We start from the raw sequence: 20,072 nt of genomic DNA, 5'->3' as shown, positions 1-20,072 counted from the left end.
TATTTGAAGAGATAACTACCTATCGTCAATCGAGAGCGGCAGGCACTGGTATTAAGTAGCTGAGGGATTCTGTGGGTACCGAATTCTAGAACACTGTTGACGACAACGGCCGACTAAATTTATGGAGTTATCGTACGCGTGGAGGTGATGATACGCGGTTCGCACGCCATCTCCAAGCGTTCGGCTGACTCTTCGCTGCCTGCACCCCACATCGCGTCCACCACGGTGCCTTGTTGCAACAGGTCAATTCAGAGTTTTTCCCTCTGCAAGACAGCAAGGGAGGCAGGTACTCTGCATAGGAAGAGAAGCCGGTGGTGCGACACACCAATCGCAACCTTGAGTCCATCCACGATACGGCCCTGATCTCACAAGCCCCACGTCCTGCAACACTGGTGCAAATCCGGTTGCATAGTACAACACACTGCGGGTACCAAGGTACTCTGTGCAGCTGTCCATTCAGGTGCCTGTGACTGCTCGAGAACGATCACGTCTTGTATCACGATCTCTGTTGCGACAATGAGCACTGATGGCGAATGCGTGCGTGTCACCACCCCTCTTTGGGGTTACCGTATCCGAGCTTCCGCTGAGGTAATAGAAACTCGGCTGGACATCCGAGAGTCAAAAGAATATGCTCACCGCGCAGGAGAGATCACCAGTCGGAAACATATGCCTCATCCGCGTGCTTGATACAGGGTACGTCGTCGTTGCAGATGCATCTGCGTGGGCAAATCGCTGGACAACCCGAGTGTGCCTAGCCGTAACACGCCGTGCATTCTGACCAATGAACGATCGCAGTCAGGCCACATCAACATCTGAAGATCTTGCACAAGAAACTTGAACACCCTTGACTTGAGACATTACTGCGTGCAGGATTGCAGGTACGCTACAGGTTGTGAAGTGTGGTCTAGACCAACTCGATGATGAGAAAGGTACGCGCCGTGTCGATCAGACAAAAAATGGGTCCTTATGAGCTGTCTGCGGTTTGGTGACGCGCCAGATTTGGATCGGGGTGGACGTTGGGTAGAAGGGTCCTGCCTGTTCAGGCTCTGGTATTGGCGGAAAGCCGAGCTGCTCAAACTTGAAACCATTCCGCCCTAGTCACCCCACAAGGTCAGCGACAACACAAATGACGATGAGGAATACCCACTACACGCGTTCAGAAAAGTCTCGAACGTAGCCTCATTGCGAATCGTTGCCGATATGAGAACCTCGAGAGCTGGATTCAAGTCGACAAATTCATTCATCGTAGACACTAGGCGTGGAATGACGGTCTTGTCATAGGTCTGCTCATGTGTTAAGGTCAGGCTTCCCTGTCGAGCGGCCATGACGGTGCACTTACGACGTCTGCACCGAGGAGGACATTCGGCACTTCCATTCCATAGTCCTCAGAGAATGCCGTTGCATTGACGGGCCAACCCCATTTGAGCGCAGCTGTTCGAACTTGACATCCGTGGGAGTTGTCTACATCGAGGCCGTTGAGAAACAAGTTGGTTTTAATGGTATCAACGACAGCTTCATCGCCATCAGTGGCAACAACGCCAGCTGCTCCGAGGTGCTTTGCACACAGGATGGAGATAATGCCGGTACCTGCGCCGAGTTCAAACACCCTCTTCCCTTTGATCATCCCTCGGCCATGTTCGCTGCTCAGGTACGAGCCCAATAGTAATGCCGCTTCCCAAGTCCGGAGTCCAGTGGTGCCGGACCCTGAGATGACAGATCGAGCTTCGAGGAGCGTGACTGCCCGCTCTTCCGAGGCGCTGTCGTCAGCTGAGTGGAGTGGATACGAGTATGTCACGAAAGCTTTTTGTTGAGCGGAGTCGGCCTCGGAGGGTACGTTGGAGGTGAGTAACGTTGACATTGCAGACATGAGGTCATCTGAAATCTCCTGCATGGTGAGAAAGCAGACTGTCAGCAGCTGAAGGTGGTGAAATCTCGAGCATTGCCGAGGAATGAAGTATCGTATTCGAGCAGTATGAACAGTGTAGACAAAGCCCGGTCGCAGGCACATTGGACAGACGACTCGAAGAAATAGGAAACCGTACATCCTCCTCGGGATCGACAATCGACCGTTCTAGCTTGGCGATGAGAAGCTTCAACACTCTGAGCTGGTAACGTTCTGGCGGCGGCGACTTAATGCTGCTCGCGTCAAACATGCGCAGGAAAATCCATGCCTGCACTTCGGGCCTCGTCAGGACCCGCGCGTCGAGCCATCTCAGATGGTATGGCTCTACCAGCTGGAGATACTGGCGCTGTAAGATCCGCAGCTGCACCAGCTCGTCTGGCACGATGCTCATATTTGCACTGGCTGCAATGTGTGATGTGAGGAGAACACAGAAGAAGTCACGGGATGCAGAAGGTGTTGTTCGGTGTGTTGATGTTGCTGACGCGGGGCCCTCTGCCAAATTCAATGTTCGTGGTTGCGGCTGCCGACTTTAGCGCGCCAAGGCCCAAGCGAGGCAGGCGCACTCGCGCTGGTCGCAAATTCACACGACACGATCTTGACCGTTTCGACAGCCTCCTGCGTTACTAACACAGCCCATCGACAACAGAAGGTTCGATTCGTCAAGTACGTCAGTAGCGAACCTCTGCACCGCCATCGGTCCTACCCTTCGGACACTGACAATCCCGCTCAGGTCGAAAGTCCAACCTCCAACATGGCCGATTCTCAGGTTACTCTGCGCACGCGCAAGTTCATCCGCAACCCCCTCCTCGGACGCCGCCAGATGGTCGTGTAAGTGCAGCGTGCACCGGGCAAGCAATTGCGAAGGACAGGCTCTGACATTGCTGTGTAGCGATGTCCTCCACCCCAACCGCGCCAACGTCTCCAAGGACGAGCTCCGTGGCAAGCTCGGTGAGCTCTACAAGGCCAAGAAGGACGATGTCTCTGTCTTCGGCTTCAAGACACACTTCGGTGGTGGCAAGAGCACCGGCTTCGCCCTCATCTACGACTCCGCCGAGGCCATGAAGAAGTTCGAGCCCCGCTACAGGCTCGTCAGATACGGCATGGCCACCAAGGTCGAGAAGGCCTCTAGGCAGCAGCGTACGTTCCGATCCACCACGCACACACTGTCGAGGATCTGGCACTGGTTCCGGATAGTGTGGTGAAGGATCCATGCTGACAATCGCACAGGCAAGCAGCGCAAGAACAGGATGAAGGAGCTCCGGGGCACAGCCAAGACCAAGGGTGGCGCGAAGAAGGACAAGAAATAAGCGGTTTCGCTACGACAATGATCACGACGAAGGTCATGTTCGGGGTGGAGCGGCGATTCTTCTGGGACTGGTTCGCCTGGTTCTTTATCATGGTGGACATGGAGTTGCAGCGGGCATCGGCATCGTGTACAGCAACTGCGAACGCCTGAAAATTACTTGCGGACAGGAACGACACTACGGATGGCGTTTGAGATTCCTTGTCTGCTAACCATCAATGCATATCATGGATCTTTCGATTTTCCAAACAACGCCATCAATTCGCACTTCCACCCTCCGCGCCCAGTCCCATCCTTTTTACCAACTTGTTTGTAACAATCGGCAGTGGTTCGCTATTGCCTGTCGATTTTGAACTCCGGCCTGCTTTTCAGATGTCATTCGCGAAAAAACGCCGATGCCTGTAGATCTCATGCCGCAGCTACCTGAGTTATGCCAATTCGTGAGCCGGGGTCGATAGATCCCATGCACGCAGAAACGATAGTTCCTGATTCTCACATGCTGTTGCATCGGCACGCTTCACTCGCTATGCACCTGCTTGATCACTCCCGCTGCAATATTGTAGCAGTATCGCAATTTGTATAACTACTCAGGTTTGTCTGAACGCAAAGTCCACGTGCACGAGTCGGACATATAATCTCGTTCTATCGTTCGCTCTTTCTCCGGAGACATTGCAGTGGTCAGGAAATGTTCGCGACTGCCTTCCCCGGACGCGACTCTGATTAGTCAGGTCCTTAGCGCGGTGAGCTCGTCGGTTGGAAGCTTCGAAGCTCATCCACAAAGAAAGCGCGTTCCAAGGCAGCAAGCGCCCTTTGAGGTGCTCTCACCACCTCGACACCCGCATACACACCTCACACCGTCCATACATTATTACGCGATTCACAATGCCGTCCTCCGTGCCGGTGCACGCGCCGCCGCCGCAGATGCCCGGCAACCTCGTGCCTAACGAAGATGCTCGAGGTCTCAAGGAAGATGTCGCAGCGCTTCTGGAGCGTGACAGGATGGGCTTTCCTGGCGCGCAACCCGTCTCCTTTGGTCGCGATCACTTGGCCGAGCTTCAAAAACGCGAATACTTCATGTGCGAAAAGACCGACGGACTCAGAGTCCTCTTGTTCATGCATTGGTTTGACAATGGTTCAGGCCCTCGGCCGCTCACTTTTCTTATCGACCGGAAGAATAACTTCTACAACATCGACCCCCCCATAAGAGTACCATACTGGCAAGATCCAAATGACAGGGAGAAGTTTCTCTTCGGCACGATATTAGATGGAGAGTTAGTGAACGACCAGTACCCGGGGGAACCAGCACCTCGCCTGATCTACTACGTCTTCGATGCACTCGTCGTAGACGCCCAGAATGTCACACAAAAGGGCATGGACAAGCGTCTTGGCCGTATGAAGGAGCATGTTCTGAAGCCTTACAACAAGTGGCTTGAGCAGAACCCCTCCCTCAACGTCTCGCACATGCACCCTTTTCGCATCAAGGAGAAGATGATGCATCAATCATACCACTTGCAACACGTTTTCAGCAGCATTCTTCCCACGCTAAAGCACGGCAACGACGGTCTCATCTTCACGTGCAAGGACACACGATATCAGTTCGGAACCGATCAGCACATCCTCAAGTGGAAGCCTCCTCATGAGAACACTATAGACTTCAAGCTTCGCCTGGGCGAGTTTCCCCTTATCGACCCTGAAGATGGCGAAGAAAGTCCTGTTCCAGATTACGACGCACTCCCCTCACCCGTTGAGCTCCACGTACAACACAACAATAATGACTACCGAACCTTCGCTAGACTCGACCTCACCCCGGAAGAGTGGAAGATCCTCAAATCCCTCAACCAACGCCTCGATGGTCGCATCATCGAATGCTACCGCGCTACTAACGGACAATGGAAGTACAAAGCGGAAGCGGATGGTACGCCACGATGGCGCGACGACAAAAAGGATGCAAACCACATCAGCACTGTCAAAAGCGTGATTGCAAGCATCGAGAACCCCGTAACGGAGCTAGACCTACTAGGCTACGAGCAGAAGATCAAGGAGGCTGTCTACCGTATCCAGGGCAGGCCATTACCTGCACAAAGTGGTGAGGAAGAGCGAGAGGCGAAGAAGAGGAAGTACAGTGAGGCAAATGGGCAGCAGTAGGAAGGCACCCCTTTACGCGTGACGGATCTAATTTCCTAGCAAGTCAGACTAGAACGGCCACGGGCAAAGATGCTGTCAAGGTCATCATTCGTGCCTTCCGGCTGCAGTGAGGGCGCTATGAGTCCAATGAACAGAGGGACGATTTCGACCGAAGGAGTCCGGGAAAACCTACGATACAGGCCTGGCTACAAAGACCTCGTCCGGAAAGTATGCACAAATACATGGGCGGCTTATGATCAACATCACGTTGATAGCTCTGAGGAGGGCTATTCACGAATGATCACTCAACCCATCGCCGGCACCGTACCTGAAATCAAGCAGCGTCGAGGCACAAAATGCGAACCGACCCAAAGCACAATCGACTCGTGTGAGCGCGATTGGCCTGGAAGCCTCGAGCTCACACATTTAAAAGAAAAAGTTGGACTAGGCATGGAACGATGGAATAAAATGATCAGCGAAATCACCAAAGAGCAAAGTGCCCGACGAATTCAGCCTGTCACCAAGCACGAGCAATCCGAACCATTTGAGCAGTCCGAGGTCAATGCAGCTCTTACTGTAGATGACGAGTGCTCACAAGTGGACCTTGACACGATCTACATCACTGCATATGAAACTCCGGGCAGCGAAACAATGGACGAATCGTCTTACAGCCCACGGTCGTCTTACCGCGCAGAATCGTCTCACAGCGACCTTTCAGCTCTTAGCAAGCGATCTTCTGTCGAAACCGAGGACATGGACCGGTGCAACCGTCGCGACCGGCGCCAGCTCAGTGAACCAATGGCTGCGCATGATGAGCTCAAGCAGCTGACGATTGGTCAGTGTGTTTTCGAAGTCGCTGAAGCCTCTGAGCCAGTCGGCGGCGGTGAAAGTGCTACTATAGATGGCACTCGCGCCGGCAAAATAACCGACGACACTTCTTGCACGGAGCCGTCTTCTGAGGAAGATGAAGTCATGGACTGGTGCAACCGGCGCTACTGGCGCGAGCTCAACAAACGCAAATATATGGCCGAGTCCGAGCAGCTGATGGTCATTCAGAAGGATGTCGAAGACACTGAAGCCTCTCAAAAAAAACCCGGCGGCGATGAAGCTATTGCAGACGATCCGCAAACCGGACAAACTACGGACAAATCTTGCAATGAGCAGTCTTCTGGAGAGGCCGAGAGAAGGCAATGGTACGAGAAAAGCTACATGCACGAGATCGGACACCTGCCCGAGAAACGCCGGCGCAAACAGGCAAGGATCCCTGCCGGGACTGTTTCTTGGGACGAAGTCGTGCGCCACCTCGGATGACTTGTCTCGAGACCAGAGAGGACATGCATTCCATCATCACTTGTCGAAATCTGAGCTCAGATGAAGGTAGAGGGCTGCCACACACATCTGCCTAGGAGGCTGGCACATCGCTCGTAGCATTTCTGCATTGGCGTTTATTTCTTTCGGGTACGGGGCAGGATATGATACCCCAATCCATATGTAGAGCAATCAAATTGCCAAGATTAGGTTACAGATGGCTTGAGGAAAGAAGTGCTCAGGTCCATGAGCGTGCATAATGATGCTATCGTCGGGGCTGTAGAGGACGAAGGATTTGCCATAGCAGTACTGGTCGACGAAACAGGTCTTTCCCACGTTGGGCTCGCCGAAGACTACGATGTTGTAGCAGGTTGGGGATGTCATTATCTTGGAGTATAACTCTTCACTTGAGTGTTCAGAGAGTCTGATTTGAGTATCATGTACACTCAGATGCTCGTCAAAGGTTTTCACGAGAGAAGCTGCTTGATGATCAAGGTGTGACGGGCTTCGTTGGTCGTGCGCACCTGCCTGCTTCACCTTCACACCTGAAGGCGTGTTGTACAAGATTATCAGCCTATAGCCCCACGAAGCATTATCTGACCGTCCCATCGCACCCACCGCCTTTGCGACTTCAAAGTCCAGCGCAGCCTCGTAACAGCCTAAAGTCAAGGCAGCCGCCAAGTGTGGCACTGCCGAGAACTCCGAAAGGATCTGCGCCACCAACCGAGGAAGGCTAGATGGCGTGTGAAGACCCCAGATCGCAGGGGCCACGCACTCAAGATGGGCCTGCGCGTCAGCAGGGAGATGAAGAGCGGCCGTCCCAGGCCTTCAGCGCGAGTCGCAGCAGTCACCTTCGTCGACAAAATCATCAACCGCGACGGGCGCATGCACGGGCAGGCGTGAATGACCATTTCATCACGGTAGCCACCACATGGCAGCGACCAGCTCGAACAACTTCCATATCGAACACAGCCTTTCCGCTGCATACAAACTCGTCGCGGTATACCCAGAGACTACCAGTAACATCTTACGACGGAACATTATACCCTTCAGACCCCTCAGGGTCGTCTGCAGCTGCGATGCCGCACCGCAACTACCCACACGCACAGCATCGCCCACTGATCGACCTCATTCCCGCGTACCACGATGACGTCGATGCCTCTGATGAAGAAGACGACTTCTACAGCAAAGAAGACGACCAACTCATACATCCAAAGTGGCAGGCCCTGATCACGCAAACATCGAATCGGGTTCCGCGCAGATTACAACGCTGTGTCGTCATAGTTCTCGCCGTCGCATTCTTGTTCCTGATAAGCTGGAAGGTATACCTCGGACCGCGCCACTACGCTCAGCTACAGGACTTAAAGGATATGGATGAGACACCAGCAATGAGCTATGGGAGCAACGTGCGTCCAGAGTTAAAGGGCATGATCCAGGTCAGGGACATGGACAGCCAACACCTGCCTAAGAAGGGGCACAGGCTAGTCTTTGTCGGCGATGTTCACGGATGCAGGGATGAGCTGGAGTATCTTCTGAAGAAGGCCAACTTCAACGAGAAGCACGACCACCTCGTCTTGACCGGCGACATGATCGCAAAGGGCCCGGACTCGCCTGGCGTAATCTCGCTGGCTGAGAAGCTCGGCGCGTCATGTGTCCGCGGCAACTGGGAAGATAAGCTCCTCCTGAGTATCGCCGAATCTGAAGCACGACATCTCGACACTCTCCCCGGCCCTGACGAGTCTCCCGACCGTAAGGAGGACTTTCTCGACGAAGCCTCACACAGCCACGGCGACTACAAGCTCCGCAAACTCGCCAAATCTTTCTCCAAACACAACATTGCATACCTCCAGCAATGTCCCATCATCCTACGTATAGGAAATGTGCCCAACCTCGGTGAATTCGCAGTCGTCCACGCCGGCCTCGTCCCAAACATTCCTCTTGAACAACAGGACCCCTTCCACGTTATGAACATGCGCACCATCGACCTCAAGACACGTATACCCAGCTCCAAGCACGCCGGCACACCGTGGGAGAAGTTCTGGAACCACCAGCAGAAGAAGAAGGATCCGCACCAGCGCATGAGCGTCGTTTACGGGCACAACAGGAAGCGCGGCCTGAATCTGCAGGAGTTCACGTTTGGTTTGGATAGTGGGTGTGTCAGCGGAGGCAAGCTGACGGCGCTTGTTGTTGATCACAAGGGCAAGACGGAGATCATTCAGGTCAAGTGCCACCAGGAGAATGGCTGGGATGTGGATTAGAGTGATGAGGACATTCTGAGGCGTTTGGGTGGCGCTAGCATGGCATTGTAGGCGTCGGAGCATTGTATACGGAATGCCTTTGTGAGATCGCTATAGCTTGGGCGCTTTAAGATAACTGCGAAAGACGACTTACATTTTGGGTATTCTTTAACCACGAAACCCGTTAACTGTTAAGCTTTCAACCATTCTTGCAGTGAATCGATCAATCCTCTCTACGCACATCGACATTGTTACATCTCACCTCAGCGACATGGAATCGCCAAAAACAAGTGTCTGGTACGCGTACAGTACACTTCCCCGCCTCTCGCATCGCAACACCCGTAAGGTTGCACATCTCCTCTCCATCCACGAACAAAACCAGTCATCACTTGTTGTCGATCTGCATACCTACAGTGCTCAGATCACATCTGTGCATAAAAAAATGCCCTCTGCCAGAATCGAACTAGCGATCTTATCATTGCACACCGTAGTAATACTAGTGATACGCTTTACCACTAAGCCAAGAGGGCCCTATACCGCTGATGCGGTAGGGAGTTCCAACGCTGTTGAATTGACTTGTAGGAATTCTGACAAGATTCAATATTTATAATGTTAGTTAATAATCTTGCACGAGCACATATCGAGTGAGGGAAAGGCCGTGATCGGGTAACGTTGATGAGGCTTAGAATGAAACACTGAGAGGAGGGGCGGGGGTCGCCGACATTGGGCGGTCGGTGACGAGCAGCGTGTCCACGTCAACCATCACCGGCAACTATATCAGCCTGACTCCTAGATGTGACAAATTCGCATGACATGGGTCTATTCAATGGAGACAGACGTTATACGGGCATGCTCGAGCTGGACCTTGACACCTTTGATACCAAGTGTCGGCCCTGACCTCCACGGACCCGTGCTTGCCCGCTTGCATCAATTACAAGGCCGGAACTGCAAAGTCCAAACGCTCAGCAACGCGTCCTCTCATATCGTATCTAGCATTCTGGAAACTATATGGTTTGTGACTCCAATTTGGGGGCAGTTGATAGAGCAGGAAGTCTTGACTGAAAGTTGGCGTTAAATAGCGAAATTATAGCATCTTCACCTGCTGCGACTGCTGGGCGGCTGCACGCGCAACGAAGGTATCGTCAGCAGTCAGCGGCATCTCCAAACGCAGAACGTGTAGCAAAGTACAGATTAAAAGAAGAGGGGAGGGGAGAATGCGAGTGCAACGAAGACTAGTTGTTGCAGCCTTTTCGTGAAAAACAAGTGCGGCATGTGGTTTCTTCCTGTCCCATTCCGACGGAGCACGCACTAGAACACCCCAATGAACCAAACGCCTGACGTGGGATATCGTATCATACGCATCTCTCCAAATGTTGTATGCAAGCAAATCAAAAGACAATGTTATATCCATTCTGAAGGCTTCTTACCGTCGCCCTGTGGCCTCTGAGCAGGTCTTGTTGCACCAGCAAACATGTCCCACTCTGTGCTCGGCCTGACGGTATTCTCCTCCTGGTAGTATCTTGGTCTTCCGTAGTAGCTATTCGCCGCTGCACCACCATGGTAAGTGGTATCCTGCTCCTCAAAGTTCTGGAATCGTCCGTCTCCGTGCCCATGGTGTGCTACGCCGTATTCCTGTCCTGGGGTCGGCGCCTGCGGAAGGCGGTCTGGGTTGGGAGGACTTCCGTAGACATCTGCACCGGGTCCGTACGCGCTGTCGTACGAATTCGAATCCTGATGCACATACGGATTAGCTTGCGCGTCATCCAAAAGACCTATAGTATCTGAGTCGCCAGACCCTTCATTCTTCTTTGTGGGTGCTGGCGCGTTGATAGGTGCGTTGACAGGCTCGCCATTGCCTGCGAATGTTGGGCCGTTGTAGCTAGTATTCGTAGCAACTGGCTCGAGCTTTGTTTGATACGAAGAATCCTTTGTGCGGTGTCGTGCGCCGTAGAACAGCCAGCGGAAGCCTCGACCACAGGCTTTGATGATGTCCCAGGGGTTCAGTGCGTCCAGAAGAGCACGTGCTGGTCCACTCGCATACTTCGTCGGTTGCGCTGAGTATCCGTCGATGGTGGTGTCCAGCGGACTTTGGTACTTGAGGTCGTAGGGCTTCCATGGGAAGGCGAACACGTGGAGCAGCGCAAAGATTGCCATTTCGACACATGTCAGCATCGAAGGAATACCAATGCGCAGATCTGGCCCAGCAATCTGGGCTGTTGCTTTCAAGGGGCCACCCTCTGCTGTCAACAGCGAGATGATCCAGCTTTGCCAGAAGCAAAAGAAAATGACAAGCTTGATGCACAGCACCTTCAAAAATGGTCGATGTGGTGCCAGGTCCTCCTTCAACTGGATGTAGAATTGTATGACGCAGTACATGGCGATTGTGACAGAAACAGCCTCGAAGCCTGCCACCCAAATGTATGCATAACGAGGGTCCTTGGAGCTCGAGCAGTAACGACCCTGAGTCTGAGCTACAACAGCGACGATGGTGAAGAACGGGCGAATAAAGCAGTATTGGAAAATGCTGATCCAGACAACCTGTGATGTTGTCAGCCGACTCTCGAGTCAGGACCATGTATGTATACGTACATTGAACCACGTCAGCCCGCTTCTTGGCTTCCTCAACCAGCCCTTGTCTTCGCCGCCTGAGCATTTCTGCATCCACGTAATTGGCCAGACCCAGTTCTTTGGCTGGACGTTCCTGAAATACTCCTTCTGTTCGTGTAGGTTCGGCGCAATGTAGTGGCACATGAGTGTGAAGAAGCTGGCAATGGCGAAAGCTTCATAACAGTCTCGCACGACTTCGAAGTATATGGCGTTCTTGTAATAGAGGTAGCTGAGGAAGGAGACAACGGCGTAGATGGGGATCATGACAAGGATCCGAATGATGCTATTGCTGTCAGCTGCCGAGCCGCGATTTTCTTTTGCAAACATACTGCTTCTGCTCATACGGCTTCAAGTAGTGGGTGGCATGCCGTACTATGAGGAAAAAGGCAACGACCACTGCGATTGTGCCAAACGTCGCCGAGATAATGAGACCAAAGTGGTGGAAAGTGAGCGACTTCCACAACGGCGTCTCGCTAACTGCACATTGTCAGTGCCTGTACTACCAATGCCACATTTGTTTGCCTACTTGTCTCGTGCTCGTATACATCGCTCGCGCATTCTGCCCTCCTACTGAGGTGTGGCAACGGATCGAACTGCGTAGCGCGAGTCCACATGTGTGCATTCATGGCGCGTCGAGGGAGTGCTGAACATCGGTCGAGGGCGGAGATTGACGGTGCCGATATGCGGGATGCGCGTGTTGCGGGCAGTCGGTTGCGGCGTGGGCAAGAGCGCTCCTTCTACTTTGTATGTTCGTTCAGATTTCGAAGGGGTCAAGGACGCCATACGGGCAGCATCAAGAGAAAGTGAACGCCGCGCCCCGGTCGTTGCAGTCCTTTTGAACGCTGCGCGCTGGTCAGGAATGACAACGTTTCAGCGACCCGCAGGGTGACGACGATTCGCGGTAGCGCGCCCTGTGACCCTGCATGACGGATCAGCCGCCCTGCAGTGGCGTCTCGCTCAGGCGAGCTGCAATTGGCATTTCACGCCAACAACGGCCATTTGGCGTTGTGACTGGATGTCGTTCGCAGCGCTTGTGGACCTGTTGAAGGACGGTGCTGCACGATCGACGTTGCATCGTATTGCGCCACGCCATCTGCAGTCACGACCAGTTTGGCGCAGGCTTGAGGGTCTTAGGAAGCTTAGCGGCCGTTGCCAGCCTTTGTCTTCGAGCTGGCGTCACACTTCGTTGACACTCCTTTATGGCATTGGCTCCTGGCGGCCTTCTCTGTGCATGAAACCTGACAAGGAGCTGCTCTGCTGATCTCAATGCCGGTTTCAGAGCAGTTCTGGAGCTGCTGCACCATACACAGCCACAAGGTGACAAGGTGCCCCGCCTCCATCCCAAGTCAGTGATCAACACTACTTCACGCTTGTCGACTCGCTACGATGAAGCAGTGGGAAATCGGATGTCGACCATCACAGAGGTCAGGCTTTCGAAGCATCTTCGGTCACACCGTGTATTCGTTCCCGAGCAGCCACCACTGTAACCCATCCGTGTGACAGCAAGTGCAATGGCACTCGGCTCTTCTACACCTGCGACTGTCGTTTGCATGTACAGTGATTTCATCTCTGACCGTGGTACCCAAACCTCTACGTCAACAGCAGATAATCTGAGATGCTGTCGACCTCGGATGGTAATAGACCCTTTCAGTCACCTACAGACCACAGTCCCGATGCGCTCAAACTGCCGCTCAGGTCATCAGTAACAAGGCCCAAGATTATGGAGCTAATTCCTAAACAAACCATGTGAACTAGTCTGCTGCATCAACCGTGCGCAGGAACGACTTCATAACCGTCAATCGAGTCGAAACTCTGACAGCACAAGCACACGATAAATGCCCGAGAGTGCCGTCTGCTCGTGCTCCTTGGAGATAAGTCTTCGACGAAATGTCTGGTTACAAGCATAATGACGAAATTCATCAAGAGTTCCGAAATCTCATCTACGATTACCTGCTGGTGAAGGTTGCTGTCCATCCACGTCGCTTGGACTGCAAGCTCTACCGTCCTCAAGTTTCTAGAAGGAGGCTAATGCGCATATGAGCTTTGCAAATTGGTCAGCTCACGCAAATCCAAGCCAGCCGCCATCAGATCATAATGAGAACTAGCGCCACAAAAGCCATTCCACTGCTTCCATAGACTGTCCCAAGGGTCTGTATTCGAATTTCGAACTGGGGTAAGCACCATCGTTGAATCAAGGATCAAGCCGTGCTAAGATCACACAGGCACGCTCATAATCACTGGGCAGTATAACGATACGGAAATACTACGAACTTTACGTGCAATTGCGCAACAAGGATTGCATGGCGATGGGTATCGGTGAATGTACCCAATTGGACGTAAAAGACGACAAGGTCATTCTCGTTGACGGTACTATGCCGTCCAACGGAGCGGAGTATGCTTGTAGAACGACTGATATAGCTCGCATCGAATGGCTGTAAGCTCGCATGATGTACATCACTGCACTGACCTTAAATTACCCTGGAACAGCCCGGCAAAGAATTGGGAAGACCCATTTCGCTTTGGAGGATGTCCATGCATGTACATCACCTTCAACAAATTGACGGACGTAATCCGAACCAGTCCTTGGAGAATATGATCAGCGGAAGTCAACCCTTTGAACACAGTCTTCAGGAGACCCGAGTCCGCATTGCGCCATCCTTTTGAAACTTGGAATTGTGCGGGTCATTCATTCTTTTCGACAAAAGTCCCATCTCACCCCTAGTCTATTCTGTAGTAGCAGCAAAAGATATTACCCTGTCGTGCAAAGTCAACTTTTGGTTCTTGCAAGAAGCAGGGAATTTATGTGGCGAGGGTCTCGATTGCAATAAGTGGAGATCTCACGTGAACATGTACTCAGTCTTGTTCTAAATGACAGGCTATGCTCATCTGCTATAGCTTGCTCTAACTCAGTGTTCTTCTTGTATGTATGATCAAGGACATTAGCTTCCAGTAGTCTGAGCGTTAGTCTTGCTTCCTCAGGAAGCCCTTTCTCTAGGTCCGCGAGAACTCTTACTAAAATAACGTTTACAATTATAATTCTGAGCCTGTTATCGAGATATATGTCATCATGCATGGCCTTGCCCGAAATTGGCTAGCATGGCTTGCCTGAGCCTTTTATTTAATAACCTCGAGCGCGTCCGTTCCTCTGTGTTGACAATTCACACTCCTTGTGGCCGGATATTCTTGAGCTAGGAAGCTCTATATGTATCATGAGTGGCTCACCAACGTCCAAGGTCGATAGACAACGATCGACAGCTCCTACAACGCTACTGACGCTTCACGGAGGTAGGGGAGTGGACTTGATCTGTTACGCTTTCTAATTTACTCTGCAGAGCTTCGAAATCGAATCTATGAGACCGTGCTTGCTGACGAGCGGTATTTGGAAGGCAAGGATCTGCCACGCCTGATGTACCGACCGACACCCACTGGAACACCCGAATCTATCCAGGCAAACGACTGAGACGCTTTTCTACGGCAGGACTATGGTCTCACACAGGTTCATAACCTCGTCCGGAAAGAATTTCTGCCGCTGTATAGGGAATGGGTCGCAGTGCGTATCGAAATTGGCGACCTTCCTAATTACATCGGCGACGTGATCCAATGTGCTCATACCGATCTGGTACTTGTGTATGGAAATATTAGCATAGATATCAAGCGAGATTGCGGTGTTGATCTCAAGAGCGTATTGCTGCTTCATGATCACTCACTCCATCTGCATCTGAGGTTTACACACCCTTGGGGGACGACCGACGACATGATGTCAATAATCTTCGACGCCAATCGTTGGCCGGAATTCCACGCATACATATCAGAGCAGACGCACCGTGTAGTACTTGAGTTTTGGATCAGCGATGCTCTCGTTTACTATTCTGGCCTTGTGACGGATGGGGAACTTGAGAACGATTGGAGTCCTCCACTTTTGGCCTGGCCCTACGCGTATGAAGCAGGTTGTTTTACATACGTGAAGGGACTGCTGTACGTAAAAGAGGAGTTCGTAGAGCCGTGGATGTCCAGGTCGACCCTGTCAGCGGAGTATTAGCGTGACGGACTGGACGCATGGGAAGAGATACTGGGATTGGGCGGTCCGACGTAGGCACGATGCTCGTTCAGGCCGCCGCAAGTGCTATCACGGAGTATAGCTTCCATGCGATTGTAATTGAGCAACATGAGCGTTTTCGGCTTCGTGGAGCTCTTTTCGCTACAAAACTCGTGAGACAGAGCTCAAGGAATACGCCGTTTGGAGGTGCAATTTTCTGTTTGAAGGAGCTCTATATCACTGAGGAAGAGTAAGTGTAACTCGACGGCTTCAAATTGTGAATTTTCTTCACTGCCACCCAAGTGAGGATCTGCAACTTAGTAGGACCTCTCGACTACAGGTGTGCACAGAATATTACAGCCCTAGATCGGACCAGAGATGATGACTATTTGCTTTACAGGCAAATTGCTCCCCAAATGGTGCTGCCAGCTCTCAATGTGACCAGAAAGTGAAGGTGGCAGCGACTGTTCATGCAGGATCCACTCCCCGCCCAATCGGATCTTAAACCTTTTACTGATTGCTTCTTCGCCAGTGATTCTGCAATACTTCAATTTGTCAGTGGAATGGCGCCGTCGATTACTCAAGCGCCGCCGCTGCAAGTCGCCCATCTCTTCACCACTGGGCATACCCGTAGGTACGAAGCCCCCACTGAGCTCAAGACACGCGAGGCTAACAAGAACTCAGAAATAGAACCTATGACTGTGCTATTGGCGATATACTCAACTTCGAGCTGACCCATGATCATGCCATCCAAGGTATCACGGAGTCTCGAAGCCACAACGCTTGACTCGTGCATCTAAAGGCGCGCGATGCACTCCTCCCCAGTGGGTATCTTGCGAAGATCCTTTCTCGGTCTGATGCAGACTTGAAACCAGCTGCGCGCGGAATTCCTGCCAATTTACCAAGCTCGTATACCATCTACTGTCCGCTTTCACAAGCTACTGGACTACATTAAAACCCTCACCGTCGATGTGGAAGTCGCCAGCGTCGATGTGGAGATGTCAACACACTGCAACACGAACATCCACGACCTCGCCCTGCTTTGTTCAAATAAAGTGTGGTAAGAGTTATCGTTCAGCTATGGCAAAGGGAGCTAGGTAAAGGTAAACGCACTAGTACCGTTGAGGTAATGGATACCCACGGGAACCACCTTCCAGCATGCTTTATGGTGAAGCATCAGACGTCAAAATCGATTTCGGGCACCATACAGATTAGACCTGCAAGGTATCCTGAGCACCACGCACGAATATCAAGAGTTCCGCAACAACGTCAGCGAGCGAGCTTTGAGTGTTGTAGCAGTTGCCGAGAGCATGATGATCGAACGCATCGACTACTTGGATCCCGGCTCGGCCTTTACAGAGACTATTGACTATGTAAACCATGTGAATGTATACATCAGGCACCAGTCTGGAGAGCCGTGGATGGACGAACCGCATTGGATCGGACAGAAGGCGAAACTAGAACTATGGCTCGTGAGCTTGAGTTGGACGAATTGCCTGTATTCCTTCGCATAGGTCGTGCGGAGGAGGTCTCAGGTTGGTTGGTTGAAGGAAGTTTCCGTTCCTGGTCTATGCAAAGACGCTTTGAATAGAAGGAAGGCCTGAGCACGATTTGCAAAAGTGTACAGCGCCAGAGAAAGGCAGAGTTGAGAATCATAGCCACGAGATATTGGGATTTACGTTGTCTTTGCTCACATATTTCAGTCCCCTCATCCCACTCTCAGAGACCAAGAAAGGTCGGCCATAAGCCTTGAAATTCGGGAGGCAGCCACCTATCATCTTCTGTGAGTTGCAATCCAGCGATCAAATTCTAAAAGCTCCAGTCATTTTGCTGTTGCAGCTGACTTCTGCTGCTGTTTAAGGAACAGGGTCATGGGTTTATCGGGCGACTTGAGACTGGGTGAATCGGTATGAGGTCACCATCGCAACCAAAAGAGTGTAGTGGCCCCTAGCTCACATTATTGAGTAGCATAATTGAGGTGCTTATCTCAATCTTGAATTTGATCTTCTGAGAAGTTGCAAATGATTATCAGATCGCGATCCAGCGCCACGGGGATCCCAAAAACTCAAGGATAGAGGGTTTATCTCCTTCTAGCATATATGAAAGAGTCAGCCTGTATCCCATGTCTCTGTATTGATTACTATAAGGCTGCCCATAGTAGCTTCGCCTCGTCTTGCGCACCGCAACCTCTCGCAATCACGATGACCATAGCTTTCTTCGGCGGCATTGGCTTTAGATCCCAGCCCAAGCACTCTTTCCGCATCGGCATGTGCTCCAGCTGTACGCTCCAGGATTCGGTGGCAACCTTGTCTCTCCACGCCTCCTTTCCGTCCACAAAAATCTGGATCTCCGAGTCCCTGTCTGTGCCATCAATCGAGATCATGCCACCAACGTCGATCCTGGTTTTGCCATCTCCCAAATTTTCCGTCCTCAGATTCACGGACAAGTCCAACTTCGCAATTCCCTGCTCATGCTTACTGGTGTCTGCTCGCGTAAAGTCCGTTTCCAGCGGCGCCAGCGGCGGACTAATTCTCCTCTTCGTAGTCTGCTCAAACGCGTACGCATATTCCAGCAGCTTCGGATCCTCGTACGCTCTCCCTGCGAACGTGATGTTCACAGGCATACCCTTGCCCTCTAGCACACCCATAGGCACACTGACCGTGGGCACTCCGAGATGCCTGATCGCTCGATTCCCATTACTGTACTTGACGCCGTTTTGCAAGCTGTGCTTTGTGCTTTCGAGATTGAACTCAAGATCGGCGAGACCAACGTCGCCTTGCGCTGGGAAGGCGACTACGTCGAGGTTATGCTGCGTCATCCAGTCCTCTAGATCACGCTTGCGTTGTGCTTCGAGGGCTTTGACGGCATCCTCGAGACCGGGGACGTCGAAGACAGATTCGCCTTCGATTTGGTCTAGCAAAGAAGGTAGGCCGGCGTAGTCAATCCAGTTCCGCACTTCGAGGAAGGTGTCTGGAACGTAAGGCTTTGGCTTTGGAAAGAGCATGGCCGAGTCTTCTATGTCCTTCAGACTTTTGATATCTGGATCGTTGTTTTGCTGAAGAAACGAATTCCACGCTTTCGCGATGAGAATGCCGCGCTCGACATGGTTCCAGTTCGAGGGTGCGCCTACCACGTTGTTGGCTTCTTTCGAGACGGAGTCATTCTCGTAATTTGTGACGAGTGGGAAGTCGGTGTAGACTACTTCTGCACCGAGGGCTTCGAGATCTTGGGCTGTTTGTTTCCAGACTGAAATGACTTCGGGTGAGACATAGGTGGGCTTTGCATGTGGGTCTGAGTCTTTCTGACCGACGTACATCTTCGGCACTCCTATCCTCTTTCCATTCAATGCATCTGTGTTGTTCAACGACGAGTAGTCAAGCTTTGGTGACTCTGGGATGGGTACGAACTTCTGCTCTCTGTAGAAGTCGCCCTTCGTCTCTTCGTCTGGTACCGCGATAACGTCGAGGAGGGCCAGCATATCGCCAACCGATCGCGCATACGGCGTAGGTACGTCGCACGTCACATACAACGGGTGAAGACCTCGACAGCTCAGCACGCCTTTCGACGGGGTGTAGCACACTAGCGCGTTGTTAGATGCCGGACTCCTCCCGCTGCTCACGGTCTCGCTGCCCAGACCGAAGACCGCCATACTGCTTGCTAGCGATGTTGCGGCTCCATTCGAGGATCCCGATGAGAATGCCGCCGTCAAATACTTCGGACTATATGGCGACTCAGCACGGCCATACAAACCCCTCTGCATACCGCCAGCAGCCATAGGAGGCATGTTCGTTTTCCCCAAGAGCACCGCACCAGCATCTCTTAATCTCTTCGCTAGTGTTGAGTCCTCGCTCGACGTGACTCCATTGAGTCCAGGTGAACCATTGGTGACGGTAAGACCGAAATACTTGTAGCTGTCCTTGATAGTATAGGGAATGCCTTCCAGTGGTCGAGGCGGTAGTCCTTGAGCTCTCCGGGCATCTGAGGCAGCTGCTTCTTCGTAGACCTTATCGTTGAAGATTGTGAACGCATTCAGGCTCCCGGAAATGTCGTAAACTGCGGTTCGGTTTAGGTAGCTGGTAACAAGAGATGTTGATGTAGCCATTCCGCAAGCAAGTGCATCCAAGTGTGACTGAATGTCTGCTTCGACGATGTTGAAGGCGTCCTTCGACGAATATGTTGAACTCTGCACAGATTTAGCAATAATGATCTAATGACAACCATGCATGACGCTGACCATGAATGATGCTTTGAAGTGACTTCTTCTGGTAGGCCTTGCAAATCCGGTTGATGTCCAGCTGGTGCTAGCTTAACCCCTTCAACAACGTCGGACGTCCTTTCTCACCCTTTGTCGTTTATGGCACCTGTGTAACAAACACTCGGCCCCGATTGGAACTTCGTGAGGGATCGCGACTTTGTGTAGTCGGCATAGTTGAAGTGATGCTTTCCCCGCTTATCAGTAGTCGGCTGAACTTGCCTTGTACGGTTAGCCTTCTAGTAACTACCGGTAGTAGAAGAGTCCAGTCTGAACTTGGTCACTTGTTTTTCTTTGACTTT

The 20,072-nt window shown here is 52.1% G+C and overlaps 7 protein-coding genes and 1 non-coding gene across 8 annotated transcripts; 4 read left to right on the top strand and 4 right to left on the bottom strand.

Moving 5' to 3' along the window:
• Window positions 1-945: 945 nt before the first annotated feature.
• M421DRAFT_101795 (uncharacterized protein) lies at window positions 946-2,294 on the bottom strand (the record flags this gene model as incomplete). Its single annotated transcript, XM_033586684.1, has 4 exons — window positions 946-1,094; window positions 1,148-1,283; window positions 1,340-1,885; window positions 2,043-2,294. The coding sequence occupies 4 exons, from the start codon at window positions 2,292-2,294 to the stop codon at window positions 946-948; spliced, it is 1,083 nt and encodes a 360-aa protein (XP_033447641.1).
• Window positions 2,295-2,497: 203 nt separating this feature from the next.
• Window positions 2,498-3,699, top strand: M421DRAFT_421790 (40S ribosomal protein S24). The gene is made up of 4 exons (XM_033592948.1): window positions 2,498-2,566; window positions 2,634-2,731; window positions 2,793-3,040; window positions 3,131-3,699. The coding sequence occupies exons 2-4, from the start codon at window positions 2,655-2,657 to the stop codon at window positions 3,208-3,210; spliced, it is 405 nt and encodes a 134-aa protein (XP_033447640.1). The 5' UTR covers window positions 2,498-2,566; window positions 2,634-2,654; the 3' UTR covers window positions 3,211-3,699.
• Window positions 3,700-4,088: 389 nt separating this feature from the next.
• Window positions 4,089-5,351, top strand: M421DRAFT_65346 (mRNA capping enzyme, alpha subunit; the record flags this gene model as incomplete). The annotated part of the gene is made up of 1 exon (XM_033596235.1): window positions 4,089-5,351. One exon carries the CDS (start codon window positions 4,089-4,091, stop codon window positions 5,349-5,351), a length of 1,263 nt encoding a protein of 420 aa, XP_033447639.1.
• Window positions 5,352-5,798: 447 nt separating this feature from the next.
• M421DRAFT_6167 (uncharacterized protein) lies at window positions 5,799-6,641 on the top strand (the record flags this gene model as incomplete). Its single annotated transcript, XM_033595904.1, has 1 exon — window positions 5,799-6,641. One exon carries the CDS (start codon window positions 5,799-5,801, stop codon window positions 6,639-6,641), a length of 843 nt encoding a protein of 280 aa, XP_033447638.1.
• A 621-nt stretch (window positions 6,642-7,262) lies between these two features.
• M421DRAFT_421788 (Metallo-dependent phosphatase) lies at window positions 7,263-9,101 on the top strand. The gene has a single exon (XM_033592947.1). It carries the CDS (start codon window positions 7,376-7,378, stop codon window positions 8,894-8,896), a length of 1,521 nt encoding a protein of 506 aa, XP_033447637.1. The 5' UTR covers window positions 7,263-7,375; the 3' UTR covers window positions 8,897-9,101.
• A 217-nt stretch (window positions 9,102-9,318) lies between these two features.
• On the bottom strand, window positions 9,319-9,405 carry M421DRAFT_t81. Its single transcript has one exon. It is a non-coding gene; the product is annotated as a tRNA-Thr (tRNA).
• Window positions 9,406-10,276: 871 nt separating this feature from the next.
• Window positions 10,277-12,108, bottom strand: M421DRAFT_101791 (DUF300-domain-containing protein; the record flags this gene model as incomplete). Its single annotated transcript, XM_033586683.1, has 4 exons — window positions 10,277-11,413; window positions 11,465-11,765; window positions 11,812-11,959; window positions 12,009-12,108. 4 exons carry the CDS (start codon window positions 12,106-12,108, stop codon window positions 10,277-10,279), a joined length of 1,686 nt encoding a protein of 561 aa, XP_033447636.1.
• Window positions 12,109-17,628: 5,520 nt separating this feature from the next.
• On the bottom strand, window positions 17,629-19,978 carry M421DRAFT_178205 (amidase signature enzyme). The gene is made up of 2 exons (XM_033587865.1): window positions 19,753-19,978; window positions 17,629-19,701 (listed from the first exon to the last, which is right to left on the bottom strand). The coding sequence occupies exons 1-2, from the start codon at window positions 19,753-19,755 to the stop codon at window positions 17,659-17,661; spliced, it is 2,046 nt and encodes a 681-aa protein (XP_033447635.1). The 5' UTR covers window positions 19,756-19,978; the 3' UTR covers window positions 17,629-17,658.
• Window positions 19,979-20,072: the final 94 nt, after the last annotated feature.

Source organism: Didymella exigua, assembly GCF_010094145.1.
Source record: "Didymella exigua CBS 183.55 unplaced genomic scaffold M421scaffold_17, whole genome shotgun sequence".
NCBI classification, from domain to species: domain Eukaryota; kingdom Fungi; phylum Ascomycota; class Dothideomycetes; order Pleosporales; family Didymellaceae; genus Didymella; species Didymella exigua.
Note: the sequence above shows the minus strand (reverse complement) of the source record. Positions and strands in the feature narration are given on the sequence as shown.